General features: G+C 51.2%; 1 protein-coding gene and 1 long non-coding RNA gene across 4 annotated transcripts in view; both read left to right on the top strand.

Annotated features, from left to right (window-relative positions):
* Nucleotides 1–3,891: 3,891 nt before the first annotated feature.
* The window catches only part of TNFRSF21 (TNF receptor superfamily member 21), a 31,347-nt gene continuing 10,762 nt past the window's right edge, over nt 3,892–24,476 (top strand). The window contains exons 1-4 of one of the 3 annotated variants that reach the window (XM_038176656.2): nt 3,892–4,186; nt 8,279–8,933; nt 10,829–11,320; nt 24,115–24,380. In XM_038176656.2, coding sequence (XP_038032584.1) covers nt 4,127–4,186; nt 8,279–8,933; nt 10,829–11,320; nt 24,115–24,380 — 1,473 coding nt within the window. In that variant the 5' untranslated portion in view covers nt 3,892–4,126. Of the gene's footprint in view, nt 4,187–6,879; nt 6,904–8,278; nt 8,934–10,828; nt 11,321–24,114; nt 24,381–24,476 lie in introns of those variants that run through there. The other 2 variants (XM_072036537.1, XM_072036536.1) reach the window with 2 other exon arrangements.
* LOC119716416 (uncharacterized) lies at nt 11,327–18,163 on the top strand. The gene is made up of 2 exons (XR_005264363.2): nt 11,327–16,289; nt 17,205–18,163. It is a non-coding gene; the product is annotated as an uncharacterized lncRNA (long non-coding RNA).

Below are 24,476 nucleotides of genomic sequence, written 5' to 3'. Positions count from 1 at the left end.
AGCAAGATGTTTGGCTAATGTGTAATTTTTCATTTCTAACATCACAACCACCAGGATGCCCCAGCAGAGAGCATGGCAGGGAGATGACCGAGGGCTCCGGGTGATGCACCTGAGGTCAGAGCAGTTTGGGCAAGCCTTGCTCCTGGCCAGCAGGGACAAAGCAGGCACTGCAGGACCTCCAGCAAAACAAGATTCCGTATATATCAAAGGGCTGCAACACCCTGAATGAAACGCTAATTTTCACACCTTTGCTAATCTTGCTCTGAAAGGCACAGAGGTGGCTGCCGGGCTTGTTCTACCCACGCCAATTTGGGTGTGCAGGCAGCCCAATGAAAGAGAGACAAACCTCTCCTCTCTGCTTCACAGCACTCGCATCACCGTGCTGGTCTGGGGGCAGGAGGGAAGCTTCTTTACGGCTGCCCACTGACCTGGAAAAGATTGGATTTCCCTGCGCCCTCCTCCCCAGGGGGTGAGCAGCAGCCCCAGCTGCGCTTCGTTTGCGGCAGCATCTCCCCACAGCACCCACTGGGTGTCTCATGGATGTTACCCCAGGTTAAATTCCCATTTATGCACTTGGTGCTGCTGCCTGCTGCCCAGCTTCTCCTTTCTTTAGGTCACCTGTGAAAACACGCTGCTCGGCCTTGTGCACGGGAAGGAGAGCTCAGAGGTGATGGCCACCAGACCCACATCGAAGAGCCTTGACCACCCCAAAGACTTTTCTTGCAGGTCATCCTACATTTGCCACAGATCCTGCTAAAATCCCCTCCGTATACATATATACATACACACGTGTGTTTTATATATAAATCTTCCTGCTGGGAACAGCTGCTCTTGGTCGATGTTTCCCTTCCCGTTCCCTGGAGATCCCAGGGAGGACCACAAGGGTGAGAACCCCCACCCAGAGGCTTCTTCCTCTCACCCGGGGTAAGTCCTCAGACTGTGTCAGTTTAACTTCCTGATTTATGCTTGTGCAAGCGGTAGATGTGGTTTCCATATGAATTGGAACTGGATTTTTTCCCATGCAGGGGCTGTTTTCCTGTAACAGCAAGCAGAAATATAGAAATACGTTTTGTACAGGAGATGTGAAAGCGATGGTCCATGAAAAGGTCTCTAAGTAAATAATATCTGCCTCGTTAGCCTGGCTTCTTTTATTGCAAAATCACTGCCCACAAGCTTCTGGCTTCCTCAGGATGAAGCAAGTGGTGGCTGTGTAGGGTATCCTTTAACATTCCCCATAAAAAAAATTCTTCCCATTTCATGAAATTTTGGGAAGGGCTTCAAACAGCCTCCAATGACCAAACATCTCTGGCTTCTCCTAGCAGAAGGAGACATTGCAGCTTCAGAAGATAGCTTTTGGTGGCAAACCAGGAGGGTGGGCATCGCTCCATGGCTCCTGCCACCACCTTACCCATGGGTCTGTGATGAATGTGAGCAGCGAGGTTCCCTGACTGTGACTCAAAATCCCCCCGCTCTGTGCTTTTTAAGAGTTCCCAGGTCACTGACCTGCTTGATCCCGCACCCCATGACTGGGAGCGTTTGCATGACTCACGGAAGGCACAAGGGGGAAAAGGAACCGAATGTAAGAGACGAGGAGGAACCCCCTGAGCTGCCGCCGCCGCCAGAAATCCTTCACATGAAGCTCCAACCTTGGCTGCCCGCTTCCCCTTTTTCCTTTTGAAGACCCAGAAAAGCAGGGAGGCAGCAAGAAGAGCACCAGTAAGCAACTCCTGCAGCATTTCGTGACCCCGTGTAGGCAGCGTGACCAGGGTTTGTCTCAAATAAGGCTGCAAGGTGCATGGGGGAGAGATTTCCAGAGCAGCCTGTGTATTTTGGGATAATCCATGGACAGCCTGTAGGTTCTGTATAAATACCAATAATTAAAAGCGGATATAACTAATTAGAATGCAGTCCATGGCAGTAAAATGATCCAGCTTATTGCCAGTCCCCTGAGTCACCCCGTCCTCCCGATGATTATTTTCCTGTTTTTCCCTAACCCAATTTGAGGTCTTTTATGCTGCCAGCAGACCCGGCGTGGTTTCAGAGCCACCGTCAGCCCAGACGCACCCCGAATTTCACCAGAAAGCTGCACATCTTTAAACTTAAAACCCCCTCCCACAAGTCCAGCTGGGTTATGGCCAATTATTTGCCCCAAATATTCAGATTTACAAGCAGCCGTGGGCATCCTGGGTTTCTTGCTGGGCAGCCCCAGTGGCCTGGGCTTTGCATGGGGACTCGTGTGGGGGCACAGAGCTGGCTTCCCTTCCTGGGATGAGCACGTTGCTCCTGGCCCTGGTGGCCCCAGGGGATGGAGGAGCTCGAAGCAAGGCTCTGCAGCATGGCCAGCTGTGGAGGAAGGTCCTCTCCCTGCAGACGTGACTCGGTCTTCTCCTGGGAATGGCTGTCCTGCCACTGCCATCCCGGCTGGGGAGAGAAGCTCTGCTCCAGGCTCGTTCCCAGGCTCCCTGAGGTCGTTGCTCCTTTCCAGGGTTGGGAATGGGGAAAGTGCAGGGAGAAAAGGTCTGCTTCGGCTGGGAGAGGAGCCTTCAGCTGGATTCAAACCTCCCTGAAGTCAGAAGGAGGCTTTGTGCGGACTTCAGAAGGGTTTGGATGAAGCCCACACTCCTGCAGAGCAAGGATATCTCTTTTTATCTCTTTTTCGAGATTTTCTATCATTTATGGGGGACATGTGCTGTTGTTTTTGGTGTGGCACCAAAACCCCGCCTTGTTTCGCTTGCCTTCGGGATGCCCCCAGAAGGTGATGGTTGGCAAGGTTTCTGCAGGCTCTGGGAATCAGGCATGTGATGTTTTCCTCCATGGGCAACCAGCAACATCGATAACCATGGGAGGCTTGGATCTCATGCACCCACGCATGTCGAGTGCCCTGAGGCACCCATAAACCCTACTGGCTCTCCTCAGCCCTGCCTGGGTCATCCCACCCCTGCTCTGGTGGGACCCATGGAGTCTCATCTCTGTCTCCATCTCCTGCCGCTCCTGACTCCCTGGGTAGATCCAGGTCTTTCCCATTGTTTCCTGGGGCTGGATGCTGTGCCCAGCACCCTGCCCATCCTGTGTGGATGCTGCAGGATCTGGCCCTCATCTGTGAGGGCTTCCAGCTCACCCTCTTTTGGGGGTCAGCTCCGTTTTTAGGGTAGATTTAGATGAGATATTATTATTATTATTATTATTATTATTATTATTATTATTATTATTATTATTATTATTATTATTATTATTATTATTATTATTATTATTATTATTATTATTTAGAGGACAGCAAGGCCCTGGTGCAGGCTGCCCAGAGGAGTTGTGGGTGCCCCATCCCCGGCAGCGCCCAAGGCCAAGCTGGATGGGGCTGGAACTAGACGGGCTTTGAGGCTCCTTCCAACCCCAACCATTCCGTGTCTCTGTATGATTCTTGCTGCTCCCTCTTACTCCCCTTACTCCTTATGTGCTCCGCATCGGAGAACAGGAGAAAAGAAAAATAAAATGAGATAAAATAAAATGAGATAAAATAAGATGAAAATATAAAATTTAATAAAATTTAATAAAATTTAATAAAATAAAATAAAATAAAATAAAATAAAATAAAATAAAATAAAATAAAATAAAATAAAATAAAATAATAACCCCACCCTGCTGAACTCCCCTTGCTCCCCAGATTCCCACCCGCCCCCACCGCTCTCCTTTTCCCGCGCCGCGCGGGAAGGGGGCGCCCTTGGCGCGCCCCTGCCCCGCGCTCCCGGTGACGCCACAAAGGGCGGTGCCGCCCACCCTCCCCGGGCGCGCGCGCGCGCGCGCCTCTTTCTCCCGCCGGCGCGCCGCCCCCACGTGCGCGCCGCCCCGCCGCCGCGGCAGCGGCAGCCCCCGCAGGCAGGTGGGAGCGCGGCGGGCGGCAGCGCCCCCGCCCCGGCTCCCCCCCGGCCCTGGCCCCGGCTCCGGCCTCGGCCCCGGCCCCGCCACCATGGGCGCCCCCCGCCGCGGGCAGCAGCCGCCGCTGCCGACCCCGCGCCGCCCCATGAAGCAGCGCCGTTAGCCGGGCAGCGCCCGCGCTCCCCCCTCCCCGCTCGCTGCGGCCACCCCCCCCCCTCCCTCTTCCCACCCCATTACCCCAAACCCCCCGTCCACCATGGGGGCGGCCGCCCCCCGCCCCGCCGCGGCGTGCCCAGTGCTCGCCGGTTTGCTCTCGGTGAGTTTTTGGGGGGTACGGACATTTGAGGTGGGGGGCGGGTGCTAAGGTGCGGGGATGCCTGCGCGTCCCGGGGGTCGTGAGAGGTGTTGGGGTTGTTTATTGGGGTGTTTGTTCTCAACCCTCTCCTCCTTCATCCCATTTTTTGATGTTGTTTTTATTGCCCCCGTGCTTTGGGAGAGAGGCCAAGCTCGCCCGGCTTCCCCGTTTTGCCATCCCACGTAGGACCGCGGCAAAGCGGCGCTTTGGGGCGAAGCGCTGTCATTTTGGGGAGAGAGAGACGGAGGGATTTTGGGGGCGGCGGGTCCGTGCTGCGGCTGGGTTGTGTAAGCAGCGCCGCGGCCGCTGCTGCTGGGCTCCAGGTGGGTCCTAGCGAGCCGCTGCGGGGCTGCGGGGACTGGGGAATCGCCGGGCAGCGGCAACGGGGTGAGTCTTGCACGGGGAGCGGCATCGCCCCTTGGAACGCGAAGCAAAACTTTGCGTGGTCGGCAGTGTCAGGATTCCCCCCGGCCTCTTTTTCCCCGAGGGAAAAATCAAAGGGGTCCAAGTACGTGGGTAAATACAAGCGGAGTGCTCTCCCCCCTCCCAGAGTGAAGGTAAGGATCCAAACGTGCAGGCAAGCGTTGCTCGTGCACGCGCATCCTCAACCTGGATGTGTGCGGGTGTGCGACCAGATGAGCCGTGGGACAGAATTCCCATTTGATGGCAAGGTCGTGGGTGGGATGCTCTCGTGGCTGCCGCCTGGATCACTGTTTGCTCGTGCATCCCAGGTGTTCAGAGGGCTGCGGGGGCTTCGTTTGCCTCTAGTGGGCTCGTTGCAGCCAGCGATTCTCGGCTGATGTGTGGTGTGGGAAGAGCTGTTGAGTTCCCCTTCGCGGGGACCGTGCGCCTGTGCTGCTGTTTTGGCATTTTCCCCTGTCGCCGTTGCCCTTCCCAGCCATGGCAGTGGGATTGCTGAGTCGACCCAGCCCTGGACTCTCAGTTTCATTAAACCCCAAACTGGCTGAAAATAACTCAGCGCACTTAAAGAATCTAAATCTCGCTTTCCTTCCCCAAGACCCTCGTCCCAGGTGTCTTTTTTGGAGTTTGTAACTTGATCCTGCCTATGGGGCGCAGGGCAGGAGATGGGCTGCTTATCTCCATAAAGTTGCCATCAAACTTCTGGACCTATTTACTGGTGTTTTGGGAGGGTTGTTTGTTTGTTTTTCCACCTTCAGTGTCACAAATGCCTTCCCAGAGGTGCTCCGCAGAGAGTGTAGCTGACCTTTGGGAAGGGGAGCTGTGCAGCCCAACCTGGGCTGAGGCATTGCTACGGAGGGTGTGGGCTAGCTGCAATTTCAACGAATTCAGGAAATTTTGTTATTTTCACTTGGAAACAGTTCCTGGATTATCACCTTGGCGCTGTCAGTCCCTGCTCACCTACAGTCCTGTGCCTCTGCTCTGGTTTCGCTCTACCAGCATCACATACGCTGCGTTCAGCTGCCTTTAGTTGCTTTTTCTGTTTGTTTTTTTTTTTTTTAATGATTTTTTTCTATTTTTTTTAAAGTCAATTTCATTCTTTTTTTAAGTCACCTTTATTCTTTTTATTTTTTGCTGAATGCATTGTATGGCTGTGAAGTTTACCGTTGCTCTTCTCCCTACCGCGGGGCTGGCAGCAGTGGGGCGGCACAACCCAAATTCGCCCTGTTTCGGACCCAAATGCTCATTTTCTTGCCAACTTTCTGTCTCTCTACTAGCAGCCTCTCAGGGCCGAGGAGCGGATTTTGCTCCTGCACAAGCTGGCCCGTTCCCTGCCGCATCCCACGTACGTGTGCTTGGGAGGCATGTAGCTCCCTACAAACTATTGTTCCTGCAAATTGCTCATCGGCTTCATCCGATGAGTGGCTGCAACTGAAGAGAGTGGTGATGGCGATGCTGCGTAGGTGCTTGGCTGCATCACCGGGCTGCTGGCAGTAAGATGGGTCATGCCTGCGTCGGCTGCCAGCTCAGGGGCTCCCTCATCCCAGCCCTTTCCCCATCTGAAGTCTTCCACGTGCTGGAAGGGGTATGGGTGGCTGGGAAGGGATGTGGATGTTGGGCTGGGGTTGCTCTGCAGGCGTGAGGAGCAGCACCAAACCCAGGTGCGCTGGTATCTGGTCGTACCAGGGTCATCTTGCACCAGTGCCTTTTTTCTGTGTTTTTTTCTTGCCCTGTATGCTTTGGTGCTGGGAGTAACGAACTGGAATCCAGTGGCTAAGGAGACCCTGCTCCATTCTTGTGCTGCTCGTGGTGGGTCTGAGCAGCAGGCATCCTCCCAGGCAGAGACATCCTCCTGCTCCCGGCTGGTGCTCATGGTGCTGCGAGCGCTGCCAGCCACACGCTCCCAGCAGCGGGTTATTTTTAGGGACCAGAAGCACCAATCCATACGACACCCGCATGGATGCTCCAGGCTGCTCAGCCTTCCCCCGCTGCGACTCGCTGCTGTCCATAAGCACCGAGCTGCGCATGCACCAGAGCCCCCTTGGTGCCGCACCTCCTGATGCCCCCCCAGGGTCCAACACGGGCTCATATCCCCTGTGTAGGGCACTGGTGAGCCCCGGGGAGGCCGGATCCTGTTGCATCTGGTTTGCTAATTCGCGGTTGCGTCAGGGAGATTACGGGTGGCAGGTTTCTGTAGCGCGAGCTGAGCGCTTCGTGAAATCGTGTCTTGCAGGAGGGAGGGGTGGAACATGCATTGGGTGAGCCGTTAGAGCCTGCCAGAGCAGCCTCTCGCTTTTTTTTTTTGTTGTTGTTTTAATTTGACGTGCTGTAATTGGCCTGGCCACTGCAGGATCCTTGTCAACTCCTGCAGGCTTGTCTGCTGCTGCCGCCTCTGTAATTGCCGCTTCAGGAGGGAGGGGGAAAAAAAAAAAAGACTTGAAGTGTTTTGTACAAATCCTCGGCCATAAATTATTTAGCAGGTGAAAGAGAAATGCGCTGCCAGAGCATGTGTTTTCCAGGAAGCAAGAGACTGCACCAAAAATGACGCGGCGCAGCTTGCAGCTCTGCTGCGATGTGTGTTCTGCAGAGTCATGTTGTTGGAGGCTTTTTTTTTTTTTTTATATAATATATTCTTGCTGGCTGATAGCCCAGGATATGTAGCAGAGCAAAAGCAAGGTCCCGTATAGCCTAGCAAGGTGATTTATGTCCCCAGCTGCTCGGTTGAGAAGCGTTAGGATTGGTGGTCTTCCCACCTTAGTGTAGGAAATCACCTTTGGAAAGCTGCTGTAATGTTAGCCTGGTCCTCTTCCCTCTGAACTCAGCCTGCTGCTGTTTGGAAATGCGTTTCCAGCTGCTTTGCATGTTGGATGAGGTTGTGGCAGCTCTTCTTGAGCTGCCTTTTGTTTTCCGGGCATTATTTCTGCTGGCCTAACTGATGCGTATCTGTGGTCCAGAGGTCCCCCAGGTGGAAATGGAGAGAGGGCTTCTCCTGGGGAAGGAGTGGCCCCATGGTACCAATGCAAAGGACCAAAGGGAATAAAATCATGGGGCTAGAAGTAGGTGGAGGTGAATGGACCCATAGTCGTCATCCAGCCAAACCCAGCTGGGTGCGTTTGGTGTGTAAAAACGTGAGAGCTTTTACCTGTATGTGATGCAATGAGGAGCAAAGTTACAGTGGAGCCCCCAAAAGAGCTTAGGAATAGTGTCCTTTTTCCCCTCTCCTGTTGCAAATAAATCTGGTTGCAAGTGGATTCAGGTGTGGGAGGCTTAAAGCAGAGCCCCTGAAGCAAGCCTTACCCTTGCACAGGGCTGTGGGAGGGCGGTGGGGCTGAGAACACACTCGGTACCGCACGCCAGCCCAGATTTCATCTTGTTTTGCCTTATTTTAAAAGGCAAATAACTGAGCAACCGCAGGGTAACAAACACAGAGGAAGGAAGTCCCGCAGGTCAGAGCCACCGCCTGCGTGGTTTTTGTCTTCTTGGCAAATGCCTGAGCACTGCTGGGACCTCTCAGCCTTGAGAGGACAAAACCTCCCTCGTGGTCCTGCTGCCCTGGTGGCCCTGTCCCGGGCTGGCACTCCAGAAGGAATTTGGCACCGGGGGCCCCGCTAACGCTTTGCCTCTGTCTTTCAGTTGCTCGTGTTCCTCGGCAGCGCCGGCGCTCAGCCCCAGCTGACCTCCGAGCAGAATGCCATCAGCCTCTCCGCCGGCAAGTACCGCCACCTCGACCGTGCCACCAACCAGGAGCTGATCTGCGACAAGTGTCCCGCGGGAACCTACGTGTCCAAGCACTGCACGAAGAGCACCTTAAGGGAGTGCAGCCCGTGTCCGGACGGGACTTTTACCAAGCACGAGAACGGCATAGAGCGATGCCACCCTTGCAGAAAGCCCTGCGAACTGCCAATGATTGAGAAAACCCATTGTACTGCCTTGACCGACCGCGAGTGCACTTGCCTGTCGGGTACGTTTCAGACGAACGATACCTGCGTCCCTTACACGGTGTGCCCGGTCGGCTGGGGCGTCCGCAAGAAAGGAACCGAGACGGAAGACGTGAGGTGCAAGCCGTGCCCCCGTGGTACTTTTTCTGATGTGCCTTCTAGCGTGATGAAGTGCAAAACCTACACGGACTGCTTCGGGAAGAACATGGTGGTGGTCAAGCCGGGGACGAAGGAAAGTGACAACGTCTGCGGTTCTCCGGCGTCTCTGCCAAGCACATCTTTGGCTTCGTCAGATGCAGAAGCAGGTGGAGAGACCTACGAGGCTCCACCGACCGCTCATCTTCCCAAAGGTAACGTGCACAGCTGTTTTCAGCCATGGGATTGCATTCCTGCCTCGGTCACGGTTGTTTTTAGGCTGTTGGAGGTCAACCTGGTCTCAAGTGCAGATGGTGCTTTTGCTTCTTTGGCCAGGACGTGGCTCTGGACTACATCAGGTTGCCATTGCTTGTGTTAAACCACACTTAATGAACCACACTTAATAATATTTTCCCCGAGATTTTACTCCTGATTGGACTTCTGGCTGTCATACTGTTTGGATTAAGAGGACATCGTGTTCCCCAGCTGTTTTTCCAATCCACGTGTTGTGCTGGCATAAGTCTCGGTGTGTTTGTGGCAAACCTGAGCAGGGAGCGGGTACAGCAGCAAAGCCCCGAGGGGAGATGGGAGCTTCTCTCCACCCTGCTGGTGGGTTTGTTGGGTGTCCTGATGGGTTTGCCGCATCTCTGCCTGTGCTTTCCCTGCTATGTTTTGCCCTGAATTGTATCACTCTACTGGCTTGAATGGGGACCAGTGCCAAAACTGCACCTAGGCTGTGCTATTATTTTTTTTTCTTTAACCTCGAAGGCTTCCACTAATTACCATTGGTGGGGAAAACTAGCTTGAATTCCCCTATTCTCTCACTTAATTGGAAATGACATGTCACACTCTTCACTGGGAGACTGCTGGGGTATGAGACCAGGCAGAGAACCCATGGGCAGGGTGCTGCTGTGTTTAGCAGAGGTGCTTCAGCCGTGGCTGGGTGCTATGGGGCTCTGTGTGAGCTGCTGCTCAGCACTCCTTGATAGTGTCCAAAATGGGGCATTTCAACAACAAAAGGCAAGTTTTGATGCCCTTTACACCTGAGCCAGTAAATGCAGGTGCGGGGAGGTGCTGACGGTTGTAGGCTGCAGGGCTCTGGGACCTAACAAATGAGAAGCCTGACGTGACGTTGGCATCTCCCTGGGCAAGGAAGGGAGGGTGTTCCCTGAACTTTGATATCGACCATAGACAAGCAGATAAAAGTTAGCGTTTTCCCTGTTTGTGTCCTGGTCAGAGCGGTTTGGCTTCTCACATCGCAGATGGTTACACCCGCGCTTTGGCTCAGCTGGGATGAGACACGATCTTCACATCCAAGTTTCCAGAGCAGGCTCTAATTCGTGCTGCAGCGCCCTTCCTCTTCTCACCAGGCGCTGCTTGTTGATAAGAAAACTCAATAAAAGTAGAAAGTGGCTCTTAGGAGGAAGTTGGGTCATCTCAGTCACTTCAGAAACCTGGTTTGGAGTTGATGCATCCACGTCTGATTGCAGTGCTGATAAAATGTTTGTGCTTCTCTGACAAGAGTTGGTTGAGAGATGCTAAGCCTCTGAATTTGTGTGTTCCTAGCCCAAATACCACGTTTTCTATGATGGATGTAAAGCTAATAGTATTTGGGCTAAAAACACATATGAAAATGTTTTCCATCATCAGTAAAAAGTAAAGCTAATGTTTATGTGTGTTCCTAGCCCAAATACCAAATTTTCCGTTATCAGTGTAAAGCTAATAATGTAATAAGAATATGAAATAATAAAAATGTAATAAAAAATAATATCAGTGTAAAGCTAGGAGAAGAAAGGCAACTGCCTCAGAGTTGCGGGTTTTCTAAGAAATGCTGAATTTGGGTCAAACACAGACCACCAATGTGCTTTTAATCGCTCCTTTTTGTTGATGAGCAGCCACTCGGTGTTAACCCAGTCGGTTTTATCTCAAACCTGACTCAGTAGCTGTCTGATACAGAGGTGACATTAAGGTCTGGTTTTCCCTCTCTCGCTGCCTGGCGCTGGGCTTAGGCCTGCAGGCCGTGCCGACGCTCAGAGGGGTCTCAGGCCGTGCTGTGGCTCCATGTCACCTCCCCAGCGCCGTGACACTGAGCTCTCCTCTCCTCCTGCAGGTCTGAACTCTTCAGTTCCCGACCTGGCTCCCTCTCCACCCGCGGCCAACGGCGTGACGGGGCCGACGAGCGACTACAACCAGACCTCGGCCAACGAGACCGGGGGTACCAGAGGGAGCCTGGTGGGCACCGGCACCGCCGGCCAGGCGCAGAGCTACCGGCACAAACACACCAGCCAAGCTCTGGAGAAGCAGCCGGCCCTGGAGATGGCAGGAGGCGAGAAGTCCAGCATGCCCTACAGGCCGCCCCGGAGAGGGCCGCAGAACGTCCACCAGCACTTCGATATCAACGAACACTTGCCCTGGATGATCGTCCTCTTCCTGCTGCTGGTCCTGGTGGTTATCGTGGTCTGCAGTGTCAGGAAGAGCTCACGGACTCTGAAGAAAGGGCCGAGGCAAGATCCCAGTGCCATTGTGGAGAAAGCTATTATGAAGAAGTCCACCACCCCCACACAGAACAGGGAGAAGTGGATCTATTACTGCAACGGGCACGGTGAGCAGTACCGGCCGGGGGCTGGAGCAGCTGGTTTAGGGAGTGGTGTCCTCTCCCCTTTCCGATCTCGTGGTGCTTTGGATGGGCCACCCCATGGCTGGGTCGCTTTCCTGGCGCATTGAGCCCAGTGGTAAGGGCAAGCAGATGTCCCAGCTCTCAGCTGATCCTTGGCTTTTCCCCATCCCTGTTCCCTTGGCACATTTCCCGTTCCTGACGCAGTGATTGATGGAGGGAGCATCACCTATCCTCAGCTCCTCTGCTTCTGCTTCCTACCTACCCCTTGCTAGGAGGATCTCAAAAGAAGACTTTTTTTTTTTTTTTTAATCTCTGCCCTTCCACCTCTTTTCTGTTTTCGTCCCTCCTTATCTACCAGTGACTCAGGCGTGTGTCTGATTATCTTTTGTTCTGTCCTTTTCCCCTCACCCCTTCTGTTTCTGCAAGGCTGAGTCATCCCCCGCCCGTTGGCAGCACCTCAATTTCAGGTTCTTGGCCCAAAATCCTGACCACTGGCTTCTTTCCCCAGCCCGTTTCCTTTGCTGGAGCGAGGGAGGTTATCCTTAGCGGCTGTGTCACAGATGGGCGCAGCTCCCTGTGCTTGGGGGATCTTGGGGGTTCTGCTTCCTGGTGTTTTCTGGTCTTCTGGTGGAAAAACTTGCTATTTGCTTTTCAATGAGAGTTAAAGATGAACCGTTAGGGTCTTAAATAGGGACTCATAAAAGTCAATGATAAATGAATGGTGGCACGAATGGGAATATTGAGTGGTCATGGGCTCCCCAGGAGGTTCTACCTTCACACAGCCACCGTGGCAGAATCGACCCCCTTACCCTGAAGATAGGACTAAGGAATAACTAAACATCCCTTCCTGGTTAACCTTTAGAAGAGCACTTTTAACAAGGGGACCCAAGCGAAGAGCAGATTGGAAAGAAAAGATTTGAGGGTTTTAAGAGAGATCAGTGCTTGATGACAGTCATCCTTGGGTGCTTAAGTACAAAGCAGAGAAGGCTTTGAGCAGGGCGTCTTGTTATGTACTCTGCTCTCCTTCCTGCTGATTAACAGACCTACACTTTGTTTGCTTTCATTAATGCATTTACAGAACCAATAAGGCCGTGATGGAATTAGCTTTGTGCCTTCTTTCGTGTTTGTGCTTTTTATCAGTTTCCTTTTAACTCTTTTTGAATTCCTAGGGTGCCATTTCTTGCGCTTTTTTTTCCCCTTTGCAATAAGTTCCAACATCTTTTTTCCAGTAGGGCCTGCACTTCTTTGTCCCTAAAATCAGTGGTGCCAAAAGCGTGGACCCTGGGCTATGGTTAGTGATCTGCAGCAGGGTTGCAGAGCCTATTAAATACTTTTATTTGTGCATGCTTCAGGGAATACCAAGGTTCAGCGCTTCAGCTGTGGTTCATTGGCCAAAACGGGCTGGTTGCTACTAACTTGTAGTCTGTTTTTCTTTTTTTTTTTTTTTTTTTTTTTTTTTTTTATTCCCCTCCCAGGATCTTAATTTACAAGTTCCCTTGGGTTGGTTGAATTTCTCATTGTTTCTTTCCTTGTCTCGGAGCAGTGAATGCTGTCATCCCGGAGCAGGGGCTGAGTTTTTACAGCTCGGGGAGCAATCCAGTGCAGAAGCAAACCAGCTGCTTTGGGCAGAACCAGCTGTGGCTCCTGACCTGGTGGTTCAGAAGCCTCCTGCAACTCCTGCACTACATCTGCTCCCTTTGGGCAGGGCTCTGTGTTTGCTCACCCAGGATGAGTCAGGTTAAAGAAACCACACAGATAAGATAAGGTGATACGTGGTGAGCAATGAGGCTGTGTGAGACCATTCAGATGTAACCCCACCTTCACAGATCTTGTCATCCTTTTAGGGGGACGGTGTAATCTATGGGTCATCCTCTGCTTCCCCGGACACGTCTCTTCTTCCCTCTGTCATCCTCTAACAGCTGAATTCAGCTAGTGCATCAAATTCACAACGTGTTTGCTAAGTTCGCTCCCCGCCTTGGGAAACGAGGTGATGTAATTGCAGAAGCAGCGCTTGGTTAATGAACTGGCCCAGTATCTGATCAGCCCCTCCAGTCTGGAGGCAAATTTCCCATTTCTCAGGGCTCCCGGTGGGGTTTTGCACAACCCACCCAGCGGTCACACTGGTGCCTGCTTGTCCAGGTGGCCTCGTGGCTTGCTCCTGCCATCAGATGTCCTCAGCTGAACTTTTTGCTGCAAAGGCAAAACAAGTACAAACCAATTAATGCTTTGTCTTGCTTTAAGGGCAGCTTGGACGTCGCCTAAATTGCGTTGTGTTTAGCTGGATCTGCCCTGCTCATTAGTTTTTCTTTGGTGGTGCTCCGCTGTGCCAGGCACATAAGTTTTTCTTCTCCATGGTGGTGTAGAAATCCCTCTTTTTTTTTTTTTTGTGTGTGTGTTGAAGTGTCTAGCTCTTAAGATTTCATTTACTTGAAATGAGAGGCAACACAGTAAAACAGAATTGACCTTTTATTTTTTTAAACAGCTGTCCACGCAGCCAAGGTACACTGCAGAGCTGAAGCAGCACAGCTTGGCTTTCTGCTTCTCGAGCAGTTCTTGTACCCAAACCATGCTTTGCAGGCTGCATCCTTAAGCAACATTTCAGACAAGGGTCAACGTAGCCCAAAATGAGCTTAAGACCATAGCAGAAAGGAAATCCCTGTGACCTCCCAACCCGGGGTTGTGGGGCATTTATTGCCTACGTAAGAGTTGCGCAGTCTCCCCCCTGCTTCCTCCTAGTTTTCCAGCTCCTCCCTCGTAATCCTTTCAGTAAACAGCTTTAACCTTTGAAAGGGAAGACGTACTAGGACATGGGTGCCCCAGCCCTGGTGCGGAGGAGCTGTGCTTGGGGAGGTGCGCTGCGGTGGTGCTGGAGGGATCATGGTGGCCAACCTTGAGGATTTTGCCCTTTTTTGGAAGGATTTTAGGATTGATCCCTCTCAGCTGGGTGTAGCATGGTCAGGGCAGCACTAGCAGTGCTTGGTGCTGGAGCAGAGCATCTCGCTTGGGCTGGGCTTCTTCCTGAGAAAGGAAGATTTGGGGGTGGGAGTGTGATTTTTATCTTCAATATTTTTTTTCAAGGGTCTTTTTGTAATAATACTGTAATTAACTCATCTGCACGCAGGATCTGCAGCGTTAAATTATTTCTGCCCACGTTTTTGCTGCTTTGACAGACCTCAGTGGAAGCAGTGGCTTAAATCCTGTTCCTGATGGCACTCGATACCAAATTGCTGAAATACCTGCAATGTGCTTGCTGTCCTCGACAGCAGTTGTTATTGGAGGCATTTTGCTTGTCCTCATCTTCCCATGAGCAGGTGTCTGCTCCCCGTGCTCCCCCTGGTCATAATATGTGCCTTAAATAACTGCCAACACCTAAAATTAGAGGCGACTTGGGAGGCTGGTGTTAAAACAAGACCTGTACCCTGAGCATGGACATGTTCCAGCTCAGGCAACAAATGCCAGAGCTTCTCACTGGGTTAAATGGCTCAGAGGTCTGGGAAGAGCTTGCAGTGCCTGCTGGCCTGAGCTAGCACCGCCAGCATGTCCTTATGTCTGTCCCCACCTGGGGGCTTTTTTGGCTCCCCCCAGAACCCCAAGTTCTCACTTCATGGGATCTAAACGAGTAGCAGTGCTGATGGTGCAGTTGGATCTCTGGCTGCTTCACCTGGCTCGTTTCTCCTGCCCTGCAGGTGGGAATGGGAAGGGGAAGGGCATTTTGCCCACCATTTCCAAAGAAAGTGGTGGTTAATTATTAGTGTGGGTACAGGGAAATGCTTTTAACCTGGTGCGACTTTCTTTTGGAAGACTGAGAGCAGCCCTGCCTACTGGAGATGTTTTCTTCCAGCCATTCCCTTTATTTTAGCACATCCCCTTCCCTTTCTTCAGCTGCTTCCAAAGGTGGGGAACTGAATGAGTGGAGCCCTTTTAGTACACACAGAAAATTGAATTTTTAGTAAAAATAAGAGAATTGAAGCCTGACTCCTGCAATCTTTGGGGTTTCCAAGAATTACACCAGTCTGCACTGAACGTGAGGGTGGGTTTGAAATAATCTTTCAGAAATTCACGGTAGCGTTGCCTTTGACTTCCACCTCTTGAGTAGCAGCGAGTGAAAGGCAGGGACTGAAATGAGCTGCATCAAAAGTGGCCTTTTGGGGTAAAAACTCCTGTGTATAGAAGAAGCTGCCTGAAATGCCATGCTGAGAGGCAAGGGGAGGATTTGTTGATTTTTGGAGCTGAAAGACAGGAGCAGACCTTGGCAGTGCTGACCTGGCAGGAGATGCCACTTGCCTTTTTTTTTTTCCTTTCTTCTTCAAGTCTGGTAATTGCACATTATTGCAGCGGGTGGCGAGACCAAAGCCAGGAAGCCTCTGGTTAAGTAATCAAGGGAAATAAGCCGTGCTGCAGAGCTGTGTGCAGGCTGGGGCTGCAGGTAGAAGAGCCCTAACTGGAAGCAGCTCTGGGTTGAGGCCCCGTCTGAAAGCAGAGGGGAGAGCCAAGAGGTGATGCTGGGGAGGTGAGAAGTATTAGGATTTGGGGTCTTGGCTGTTGGGATATTCTGTCTCCAGCAGACTGGGGACCCCATTACTTCTCCTTTTGAACATCTGCAGAGCCTGGGGAACAGTGTAAGAATTCAATCAGCCTCACGCTGTTGTGACCTCAAGGACCGCAGCAAGGGGCAGGATGGCCAGCAGCATCTCCCAGGGGCAGGTGTGCCTGTTGCTGCCAATAATTTATTGACTGAGGAGCAGTGCTGTGCCTGGGTGCAAACCCTAACGTGCCCCTGGCAGAGCTGAGGGATTAATGTCTGTCTGCCTGCCAAAACAAACAGGCCAGAGAGTTTTTTTTTGTTTTTCTTAAAGCTGTTTTTCCTCTGGTATCTGCAGATGTCTGTTTGGCCTTCAAATATCATCCTGTCCTCCTCAAAATGAGACTCAGAGAAAGGGAGCTTGAAAAATGGGTAGGGTAGGGATGAACAAGGCACCCAGGGGGTGTTGTGGGTACCACTGAGCTGTAAAACATTGGGACGGGCTGCCCAGGAAGGTGGTGGAGTCACCGTCCCTGGGGGTGTTCAAGGAGAGGTTGGACGTGGTGCTTGGGGACATGGTTTAGTGGTGGCACTGGTGGTAGGGGGTGGTTGGAGCAGGTGATCTTGGAGGGCTTTTCCAACCTGAATGATTCTATGAAATAGAAATGAAATGAAAACACCGTGGGGATGCTCAGAGCCCTGCACATCCTGCCCCCGTGGAGGTGGGATGCTCTGTGTCAGGGTGGGATAAAGCAGCCCTTCAACTCCAGCAACACAGAGCTCTGCCATGGGAGCTTTGCGGTGATACCCGATGAGTTTGAATCACCGTGTTCCTCAAACCACTCAGCTTTTTGGCTTCGCACAGGTTTGCCCCCAAACTGACCTTTTTGGGGCTGACCACAGCTTGGGTGGTGAAAGGGAGCTGTGGAAAACACAAATGAGAGAGAGCGACCGCTGCTCTGCTTAGAGGGAAACCTAATCAGGGGCGGGTTTATTATGTCTTGCTCCTGAGTCTTATTGCATTAGCAGGCCAGGAGACTGGTGCTCGATCACTTCTAATGCGTGCTGCTACACCAGCCATCTGTCCGCAGTATGCACAGGGCTGCCCCGGAAGATGGTCCATTTGCTTCAAAATCTGCTCCAAAAAAAAGTCATAAAAAAAAAAAAAAGGCAACAGCAACAAGAAAAGGTCAAAATTCCTGGATAGTTTAATAACGAGCATGAGGAATGGGGATTGGTGCCTGCCCATTAAGGCTCAGCTGAGTGTTAATGGCACAGAAATTCAGCGTTTCTTGCTGAAAAAACACACTTGAGACTTTTTTTTTTTTTTTTTTTTTTTTTTTTCAGAAAACCCTGCACCTGCTTCTGTGTGGGGAGAGCTGTGATTTCTCACCTCGGTGAGGCCCTAGCACATAACTCCTCAAGTAATGAGGCAGACTTTACCCGCTTGCCAGGGCTTCATCTGTGTGGGGAAAAAAATAAAAATAAAAAACCAGCAGGTGAATTTAATCCTCAGGCTGGCATCTGTGTGTCTGGATATCGATGACTCTGGCTGCGGCAGTGTGCTTGCTCAGGGTTACCTGCCTGCCCGAGGGGGTTATAATGAAAATTAACTCTGCAAAAGCTGTTTAAAATGTAATAATTACATGGAGTGCTTCCACTGACCGTTCCCTTTTTAACCAAAGGAAGAGCAGCGCTGCCTGGCTGGGTTTCTCTGCAGCATCCCAAGCAGATGGAGGTCAAGAGGGGGCATTCAGGGAGACCTTGCTGTGGAGGTGGGCAGGTTGTGTAGGTCCCAAGGGGTCAGGACTAAGGCTGGTGCTGGTTCCAGAGGTGTGATGGAGAGCTGTAATGCTCCTGTCCAGCACTGACCCTCAGGTCCCCGGGTCTGAACACATCCATAAACTCCCAGTGATGATCACAAGCCTTCCTCGACCGTCTTGGTGGAGTTAGTTTCCAGAAAGGGTGTGGGAAGTGTTTGTCGGGAGTCCGTTTCCTGCCCTGCAAGATTTTTGGTTTGGAAAAAAAATAAAAAGAAGAACAAAAAACAGTGGTTTGTTGCCCAAATGGTGCTCGCTGAGGATGTGAATCACTGGCTCCTGGGAGGATCTGATACCAGCACTGACCATGGGAAAAACCATCACATTGCTCAGAAGTCCTCATAAAAATGTCCTTCCCGCCTGTCTTGATCATATGCACGTTTTCCAAAACTTATTTAGAATTGGGATTTGTGGTGAAAGGATTCATCCTCCAGTAACCCCCTATTTTGGGGAGGGTGGTGAAATCTCCTCGTTTTGGGAAGGTCTTTGCATCAATCAGGGTTCGGGGATTTCAAAGCCCGAGCTGCGGACAGCTGGGATTTGGATGTGCTGCCTCCCAGCTGAGTTGTAGGCTCTCGGCGTATTTTTGGAGGTAAAAATAGGCTGCTGGGGCTGTGTTCTGCATGAGTCAGGAAGATATTTGGAGGAGGTAGGTGGGATGAGCTCAGGAGCAGAGCTGGGCTAGCAGCGATGGGAAGCTTTTATCTGAGGGTCGGGCTGCATCACTGCCCTTCTCCTGCCTGACTTGCACACGTTTTGGCTCAGCTGCCTGCCCGTGATGCTCCTCCATCCTTGAGATTTGTGCAAATGTCAAAATCTGCCAGCCTGACGCAGGATTCATCCCTCCACGTGCTGCTGTGTGCTCAAAAAAAACAGCGGGTGGAGAAGGAGAAGGTGGTACAAGGGCAGCCCTTGCCATGCGGGACTTTCTTTTTCTTGCTGCTGTTGCCTTTTTGGTGGAGAAGAGAGGAATTTTTCAAGGGCTTCATTACAGGAGGGCTGGGTTATGTTGATGATCAAGCCATTAGCCTGCTCGTTGGGTGGGTAGGGCCATTAATATTGCTCACGGAGCTGCATCAGTAGGCAGGTAGTGGAAGCTCCAGGTGCTGGGGACCCCGTCTCAGGTTGATACAGGGATGCTACAGGGGTTGGGGAGGACTGGTGGGCCCCATCCCTGCAGGTGGTGGAGGATCTCCTTAGCTTCCATGTAAGAACATAGCTGATGCGTTAACCCCTTCTCCTTCATTATTAGAGGGACATCAGGAGGGTTTGGGAGGGCTCTGTAGACCTGAGCATGAGATTTCCCCTTACAGGCAGCAGTTTCTCAGCCAACACTCTTCTGAAGAATACCAAATCACGCTTGCCTTGAGCTCTGAAAATGAAAACGACGGCAGCTTTTTGTTCATGAGAGGGTGTGGAGGGGAAGGAAACGAAGTTTTGCTGTGGTTGAGTTGTGGTTAGACTTCTCCGTGTGCTCTTGGGTGGATGGGTGCGGCCTTCTGGCAGGGTAGCCCTTCAACTCCTCTTGAATTTGTTGGCAGATGTCAGCCAGCGATGGCAGGGCAGTGGTCTCTTGAAGGCTTCTTGCATGGTGTAATATTGCACAGTCATGGAAGAACTCAGTTTGTTCCCAACCTGGGAACAGCTGGGCTACAGGAGTTGAGCAAGATTTGTCCGAAACAAGCTCAAGAGCTATGAAAGCATGTGAAACTCCTGTGTGCTTTTTTTGGCCATCTTGGTGGCTTTCATGAAAGGCGGCAGCTGAACTATGAACCACAGAGAGGCACGAGATGTGTAGAGGAGATGGAAACGCGGGGGGAAAATATGTTCAATCTGATTCAAAATAAGCAACTGAAAGTCAGGTCATGTGGGCGAAACAGCATTTATCACAGAATGGTTTGGGTTGGAAGGGACCTTAAAGGCCATCACATTCCCTACCATGGACAGGGACACAACCCACCAGACCAGGTTGACCAGGGCTTTGTCCAATGTCCAACCTGGTCTTGAACACCTCCAGGGATGGGGCATCCACCACTTCTCTAGGCAACCTGTTTTTTGTTTTTTTTTTTTTTTATTTTATTTTGTGTTGTTGGTTTTTGTTTTTTTTTATGTTTTACTTTTTATGTTTATTTTTTTAATTTCTATGTAAGATTGGGTGGAGATGAGCTGGAGACAGGATGCGGAGCTGCCACAGCAGTTCCTGCACACGTATGCACACCCTCAGACATGGTGTTTACCTGGACACTTGTTGACCTTGGTCGTGGGCCATATCCTGCTGGGTTGGAGCTGCACAGCCAGACCTGGCAGGGGACAAGTGGGCTGTCTTGAAGGCTTCCTCCAGGCTGTTGTGCTAGGTGCCTGGTGGCTATAGCGAAGCCACCACCATCCTACCCCACACCCTGACATTTCCTTTGGGCTCACGGAGGTGCCATCCTGTGTCAGCACGCTTGTGGCAACCCCAAAGGGACTTCAGATGAGCCGTTCCTTTGCAAGGGTCCTTTACTTTTGCACTGCAGCTCTCTTCTAGGGAGCGATACCCATGCAGTTTCCTGGCAGACAAATTGAACACCATGTTTAAATGGCATTATTCAGTTTCTACAGAAAATCTGCTTTTGTCTTAATATGAAAAAAAAAAGTAGTAAGATTGGCTATCTTTGAAAAGCTTTGCCTTAGGTAGCAAGTCAGGGTGGTTTTGACCTCAAAATATTGGGTTGTTTCTATGGAGAGGCCCACCACAACGTTTGGATGGGTGAACAGGACGTGCATGGATGTGCTGGCCCCAAGCCTCCTGAGATGTGACCACAGGGCCTCCTGCAGGAGGGAGGGCTCCTCAGGCTGTTCTCCATTATCCATGAGCTCAGAACAGCTCTAGCGTCATGCCAACGTGGCTGTGACCATAGGAAGCACGAAACGGATGGGTTCAAGCTCTGTCCCTGCTGAGCTCAACCATTTAACTTGGGATTACTCACCTCCGAAGGGCTTCAGGCACAGCATGTGGATGAGCATGATGGAAGAAGATCCACGTGGTTGGCAGGTGGGGAAGACCTGAGGTTACTTGGGCCATGCTCCTAGTAGGACAGGAGAAAACAGGTTTCATGCAGGTGAAATGAGAAACGTGCTGCACCCCGGTGGGCACTGTCCTGTCCCATCCCACCAGGAAGCTCCGGCCCTATTAGTGCTCCACAGAGTGACTTCATAAGGGTCCTGGAGATACGGAAATAGCAGGACTGTAAACTTATTAGAAGCATTAACATCTTATTTTAGTTTTGAACAACTGAATTAAGTTACTGTAAATGGCTGGAGCAGTAATAGTTGGCAGCGTGCGGCAGCAACTTGTCATGTCCTGGTTTTAATCTTATTTTTCAGAACAGAGGGAGTAAATGGTTTTCTAACTGACTCGAGCCAAATCTGTGCTCAAGTCTGTCTCTTCCATATCTCTTCGGGGTTTTGTTTGCACAATATTGTAGTGGATGTAGCGAGCATATGGGGCTTAAATTCATTTAATAGTTGCGAGAAAATGAGTTTAAGGTTCTTATAGTATTAAGGTAGAAATTTCCAAATTCATTTTTAATGGAACATTTGTTCTCTAAAGATTATTACACGCCATTAAGTTCTCCGCTGCGCGGTGCGTTCTGGTGCCCTGTGATATCACTGCCAGGAGATATAAACATGTTTGTGGGGCCACTTTGTTGAACTGGGAGATTAAATACACCAAAATGGAAAACGTCAGGAGGCGCATTTCTGCTTGGTGCTGTAAATCGCGGTCAGGAACATCCGGACGAGATGCCGTGTAAAGCCAGTGCAAATCAAGTTTCAGCCGGCTGAAAACTTTTCTCCCCGACGCAGCAATAAAGGCTGGGATTTATCAGCACTGAGTGCGTAGGCGGGAGCAGGTGATACGTGTTTTTTTCCTTTCCTGGGAAGTCTTGGTGCATTGCATGGGTTGTAAAACAGCAATTGCATTTTAATGCTACCTACCGTCGAGCAGCGTGCTGCAGGTACCCTACATGAGCAGCATCAGCCTTGCTCGTCCCTTTTTGGGTTCCCACCTGTATCTTGGTGCACAAGCTTTGCAGAGCTTTCCCTACCCTCCTATTCCAGCTAAACTCTTATTTTTCCCTTGGATTGAATGACAAAATTGAGTTTCTTTGCTGCTTTTATCCCAGAACCTGTTGCGTTCGCTGCTTTGAAGGATCCAACCCCAAACCCTAGTTTGCTTTCGTGCTGCTTCCAAGCCCTGCTCCATAGCGCCCGAAGGCACAGGGCTTGGTTGTTGGCACCATTCAGGGTGCGTGCGGCTGCTGTGCCATACAGATGGCTTGCAGGCATGCACAGGCATCAAGGGCGAGGAATTTGGGATTTTCTGGGAAGCACGCAGGTGACCTGTGTCAACTTGAACAGAGGGCAGCCGGCTCCTTGCCTCTCACAGCCGCTCACGCAACAAGAACAGACCAAGAGCCTGCTATGGCTGCTGGCGGCCGCGTGCTGAGATTTTATGGGCAATAACATTTTTTTATGTGCCTCGGATAATTAGCCCCGTCATAAAGCACAATAGTGCGTTGGCAGGCCTTTTTTTTGTTCTTTAATGCTGGGGAACATTTCTTTTGTCTTGGGTTTATTTTGAATAACGACAAAGTCTTTCTCCCCTCTCCCACCTATTTTTTTTTTCTATTATTTTTTCCTTCCCTCTCCCCCAAACCTACCCCAGGTGGGCTGGTGGGCTGGGGTTTTGTGTGAGGACAAAGCCCAGCAATCACACAGCTAGGATGGCTGGGGAAAAATTACAGATGTATTTTGGAAACCACCAGCTCCTTCCAGCAGCAAGCTGGGGCAAACCCTCCTAGGGGGAGGAAGAGGAGAAGCAGAGCCAGAGCTGCAGTCCCCAACCCATCACCAGGTCTCTCTCTTAAATCTGTGGAAGGAAGGGATCGGGGTTGTGGTGGGAGGAGGACAGAGATTTGTAAATGTTTGGGTTTTGGGGTTTTTGCTGCAGAGCGGGTCGAACACCAGTTTTGGATACTCTGAGCACATCAGGCTGGTGGCTACTGGAAAATGCCACATCCTTATCTAGATCGAAAGGAACAACTGGTGTCTTGATATGGCAGGTGTTGATAAGCCTGCTTTAACAAAAAGAAGAGGGGTGTTGGTCAAAAATATCTATATCAGGCTATATAGCATATATTTAGCTATATAATATGTATTTAGCTATATCAGGGCTGAGACCTGAAGGTGCACTTTGGAGGTTTGGGCCTAGACAGCTTTAAAAATTGCTCATTTTTTACTACAGCAGGAAAGACCCTGGCTCTAGCATAGTGTTCCCCATGGCAGCTGTTTCTGCTGATAGCGATGTTGTGTCTGTAGCTGGAAGGGGAAGTGGTGTGCATAGCCGTGGAGGAGCGCTGGCTCGTGGGGATTCCCGAGGTGTGGTAACTTTGTGGAAAAAGTGATCTGTTTCTTGCAGATCTTCAAAGTCTCCCATTTGTGGGGCTGTTCTGAATAAGGTGGTGTTCAGCTGGGTGAAAACAAACCACACGAGCTTTTAGGGGGAAGGAATGGGTTTATTTGAAGGTGTAATGCCTGACCGCCGAGGCAAGGAGTGCCGTTTGCATTGCTCCCGAAGCTAAAGGGAGGAAATTCTCCCAGTCTTGAATTGATGTGTCTCAAGAGCTTTTCTGGGGGAAATCCTGATCTTCTTGCTCTTCAAAGGGGCTAGAAACACAAGAGTTATGAGAAGCAACTGAGGGTATTAGGGTTTAGTCAGGGGAAGAGGCTGAGAGGAGACTTCCTGGCTCTCTTACAACTACCTGAGGAGGCTGCAGCAAGGAGGGTGTTGGTCTCCTTTCTTGGGTGACAAGTGATAGGATGTTAGGAAATGGCCTCAGTTTGTGCCAGGGGAAGTTTAGATTGGATGTTAGAAAGAATTTCTTCATGGAGAGGGTGCTCAGGCCTTGGAACAAACTGCCCAGGGAGGTGGTGGAGTCACCGTACCTGGGGGTGTTCAAGGCAAGGTTGGACGTGGTGCCTAGGGACATGGTTTAGTGGTGACATTGGTGGTAGGGGGGTGGTTGGACCAGATCATCTCGGAGGTCTTTTCCAACCTTAGTTATTCTGGGATCTGATGATTCTACGATTCGATGATTCTATGAAATGTGTTTGAACACGTTATGGGTGCTGCTTGTCTGCAAAGCTCCTTGCACCCCAGGCTCATAAGCTGTTCTGTCTTGCTAAGGTCTTAAAATACTCTTTTTAAAAAGTTATTAATTTATTATTTAAAATTAGGATCTTTTTTTTTTTTAATTATTATTAAACAAAAAGTAAAGTGTGCCTGTTTAGGATAGGGACAGGAAAACCTTTTCCTGGAGCTTATGTGTGCAACGTTGTATGTCTCTGAGCCTCCCGGCCCCCCATGCCTCACCTGTGGCTCTTGTCCCCCGCAGGCATTGACATCCTGAAGCTGGTGGCAGCCCAGGTGGGGAGCCAGTGGAAGGACATCTACCAGTTCCTGTGCAACGCCAGCGAGCGCGAGGTGGCCGCCTTCTCCAACGGCTACGCGGCCGACCACGAGCGCGCCTACGCCGCCTTGCAGCACTGGACCATCCGCGGGCCCGAGGCCAGCCTGGCCCAGCTCATCAGTGCCCTCCGCCAGCACCGCCGCAACGACGTGGTGGAGAAGATCAGGGGCCTGATGGAGGACACCACGCCGGTAATGCTGGGCTGGGCTTCATGCTGGCTTCTCTGACACGTTGCATGCCTTGGTTTGCTGTGGTTGGGTGCTTGGGACTCAGCTGTGGCCTCCAGC

Source organism: Anas platyrhynchos, chromosome 3 (assembly GCF_047663525.1).
Source record: "Anas platyrhynchos isolate ZD024472 breed Pekin duck chromosome 3, IASCAAS_PekinDuck_T2T, whole genome shotgun sequence".
NCBI lineage: Eukaryota > Metazoa > Chordata > Aves > Anseriformes > Anatidae > Anas > Anas platyrhynchos.
Note: the sequence above shows the minus strand (reverse complement) of the source record. Positions and strands in the feature narration are given on the sequence as shown.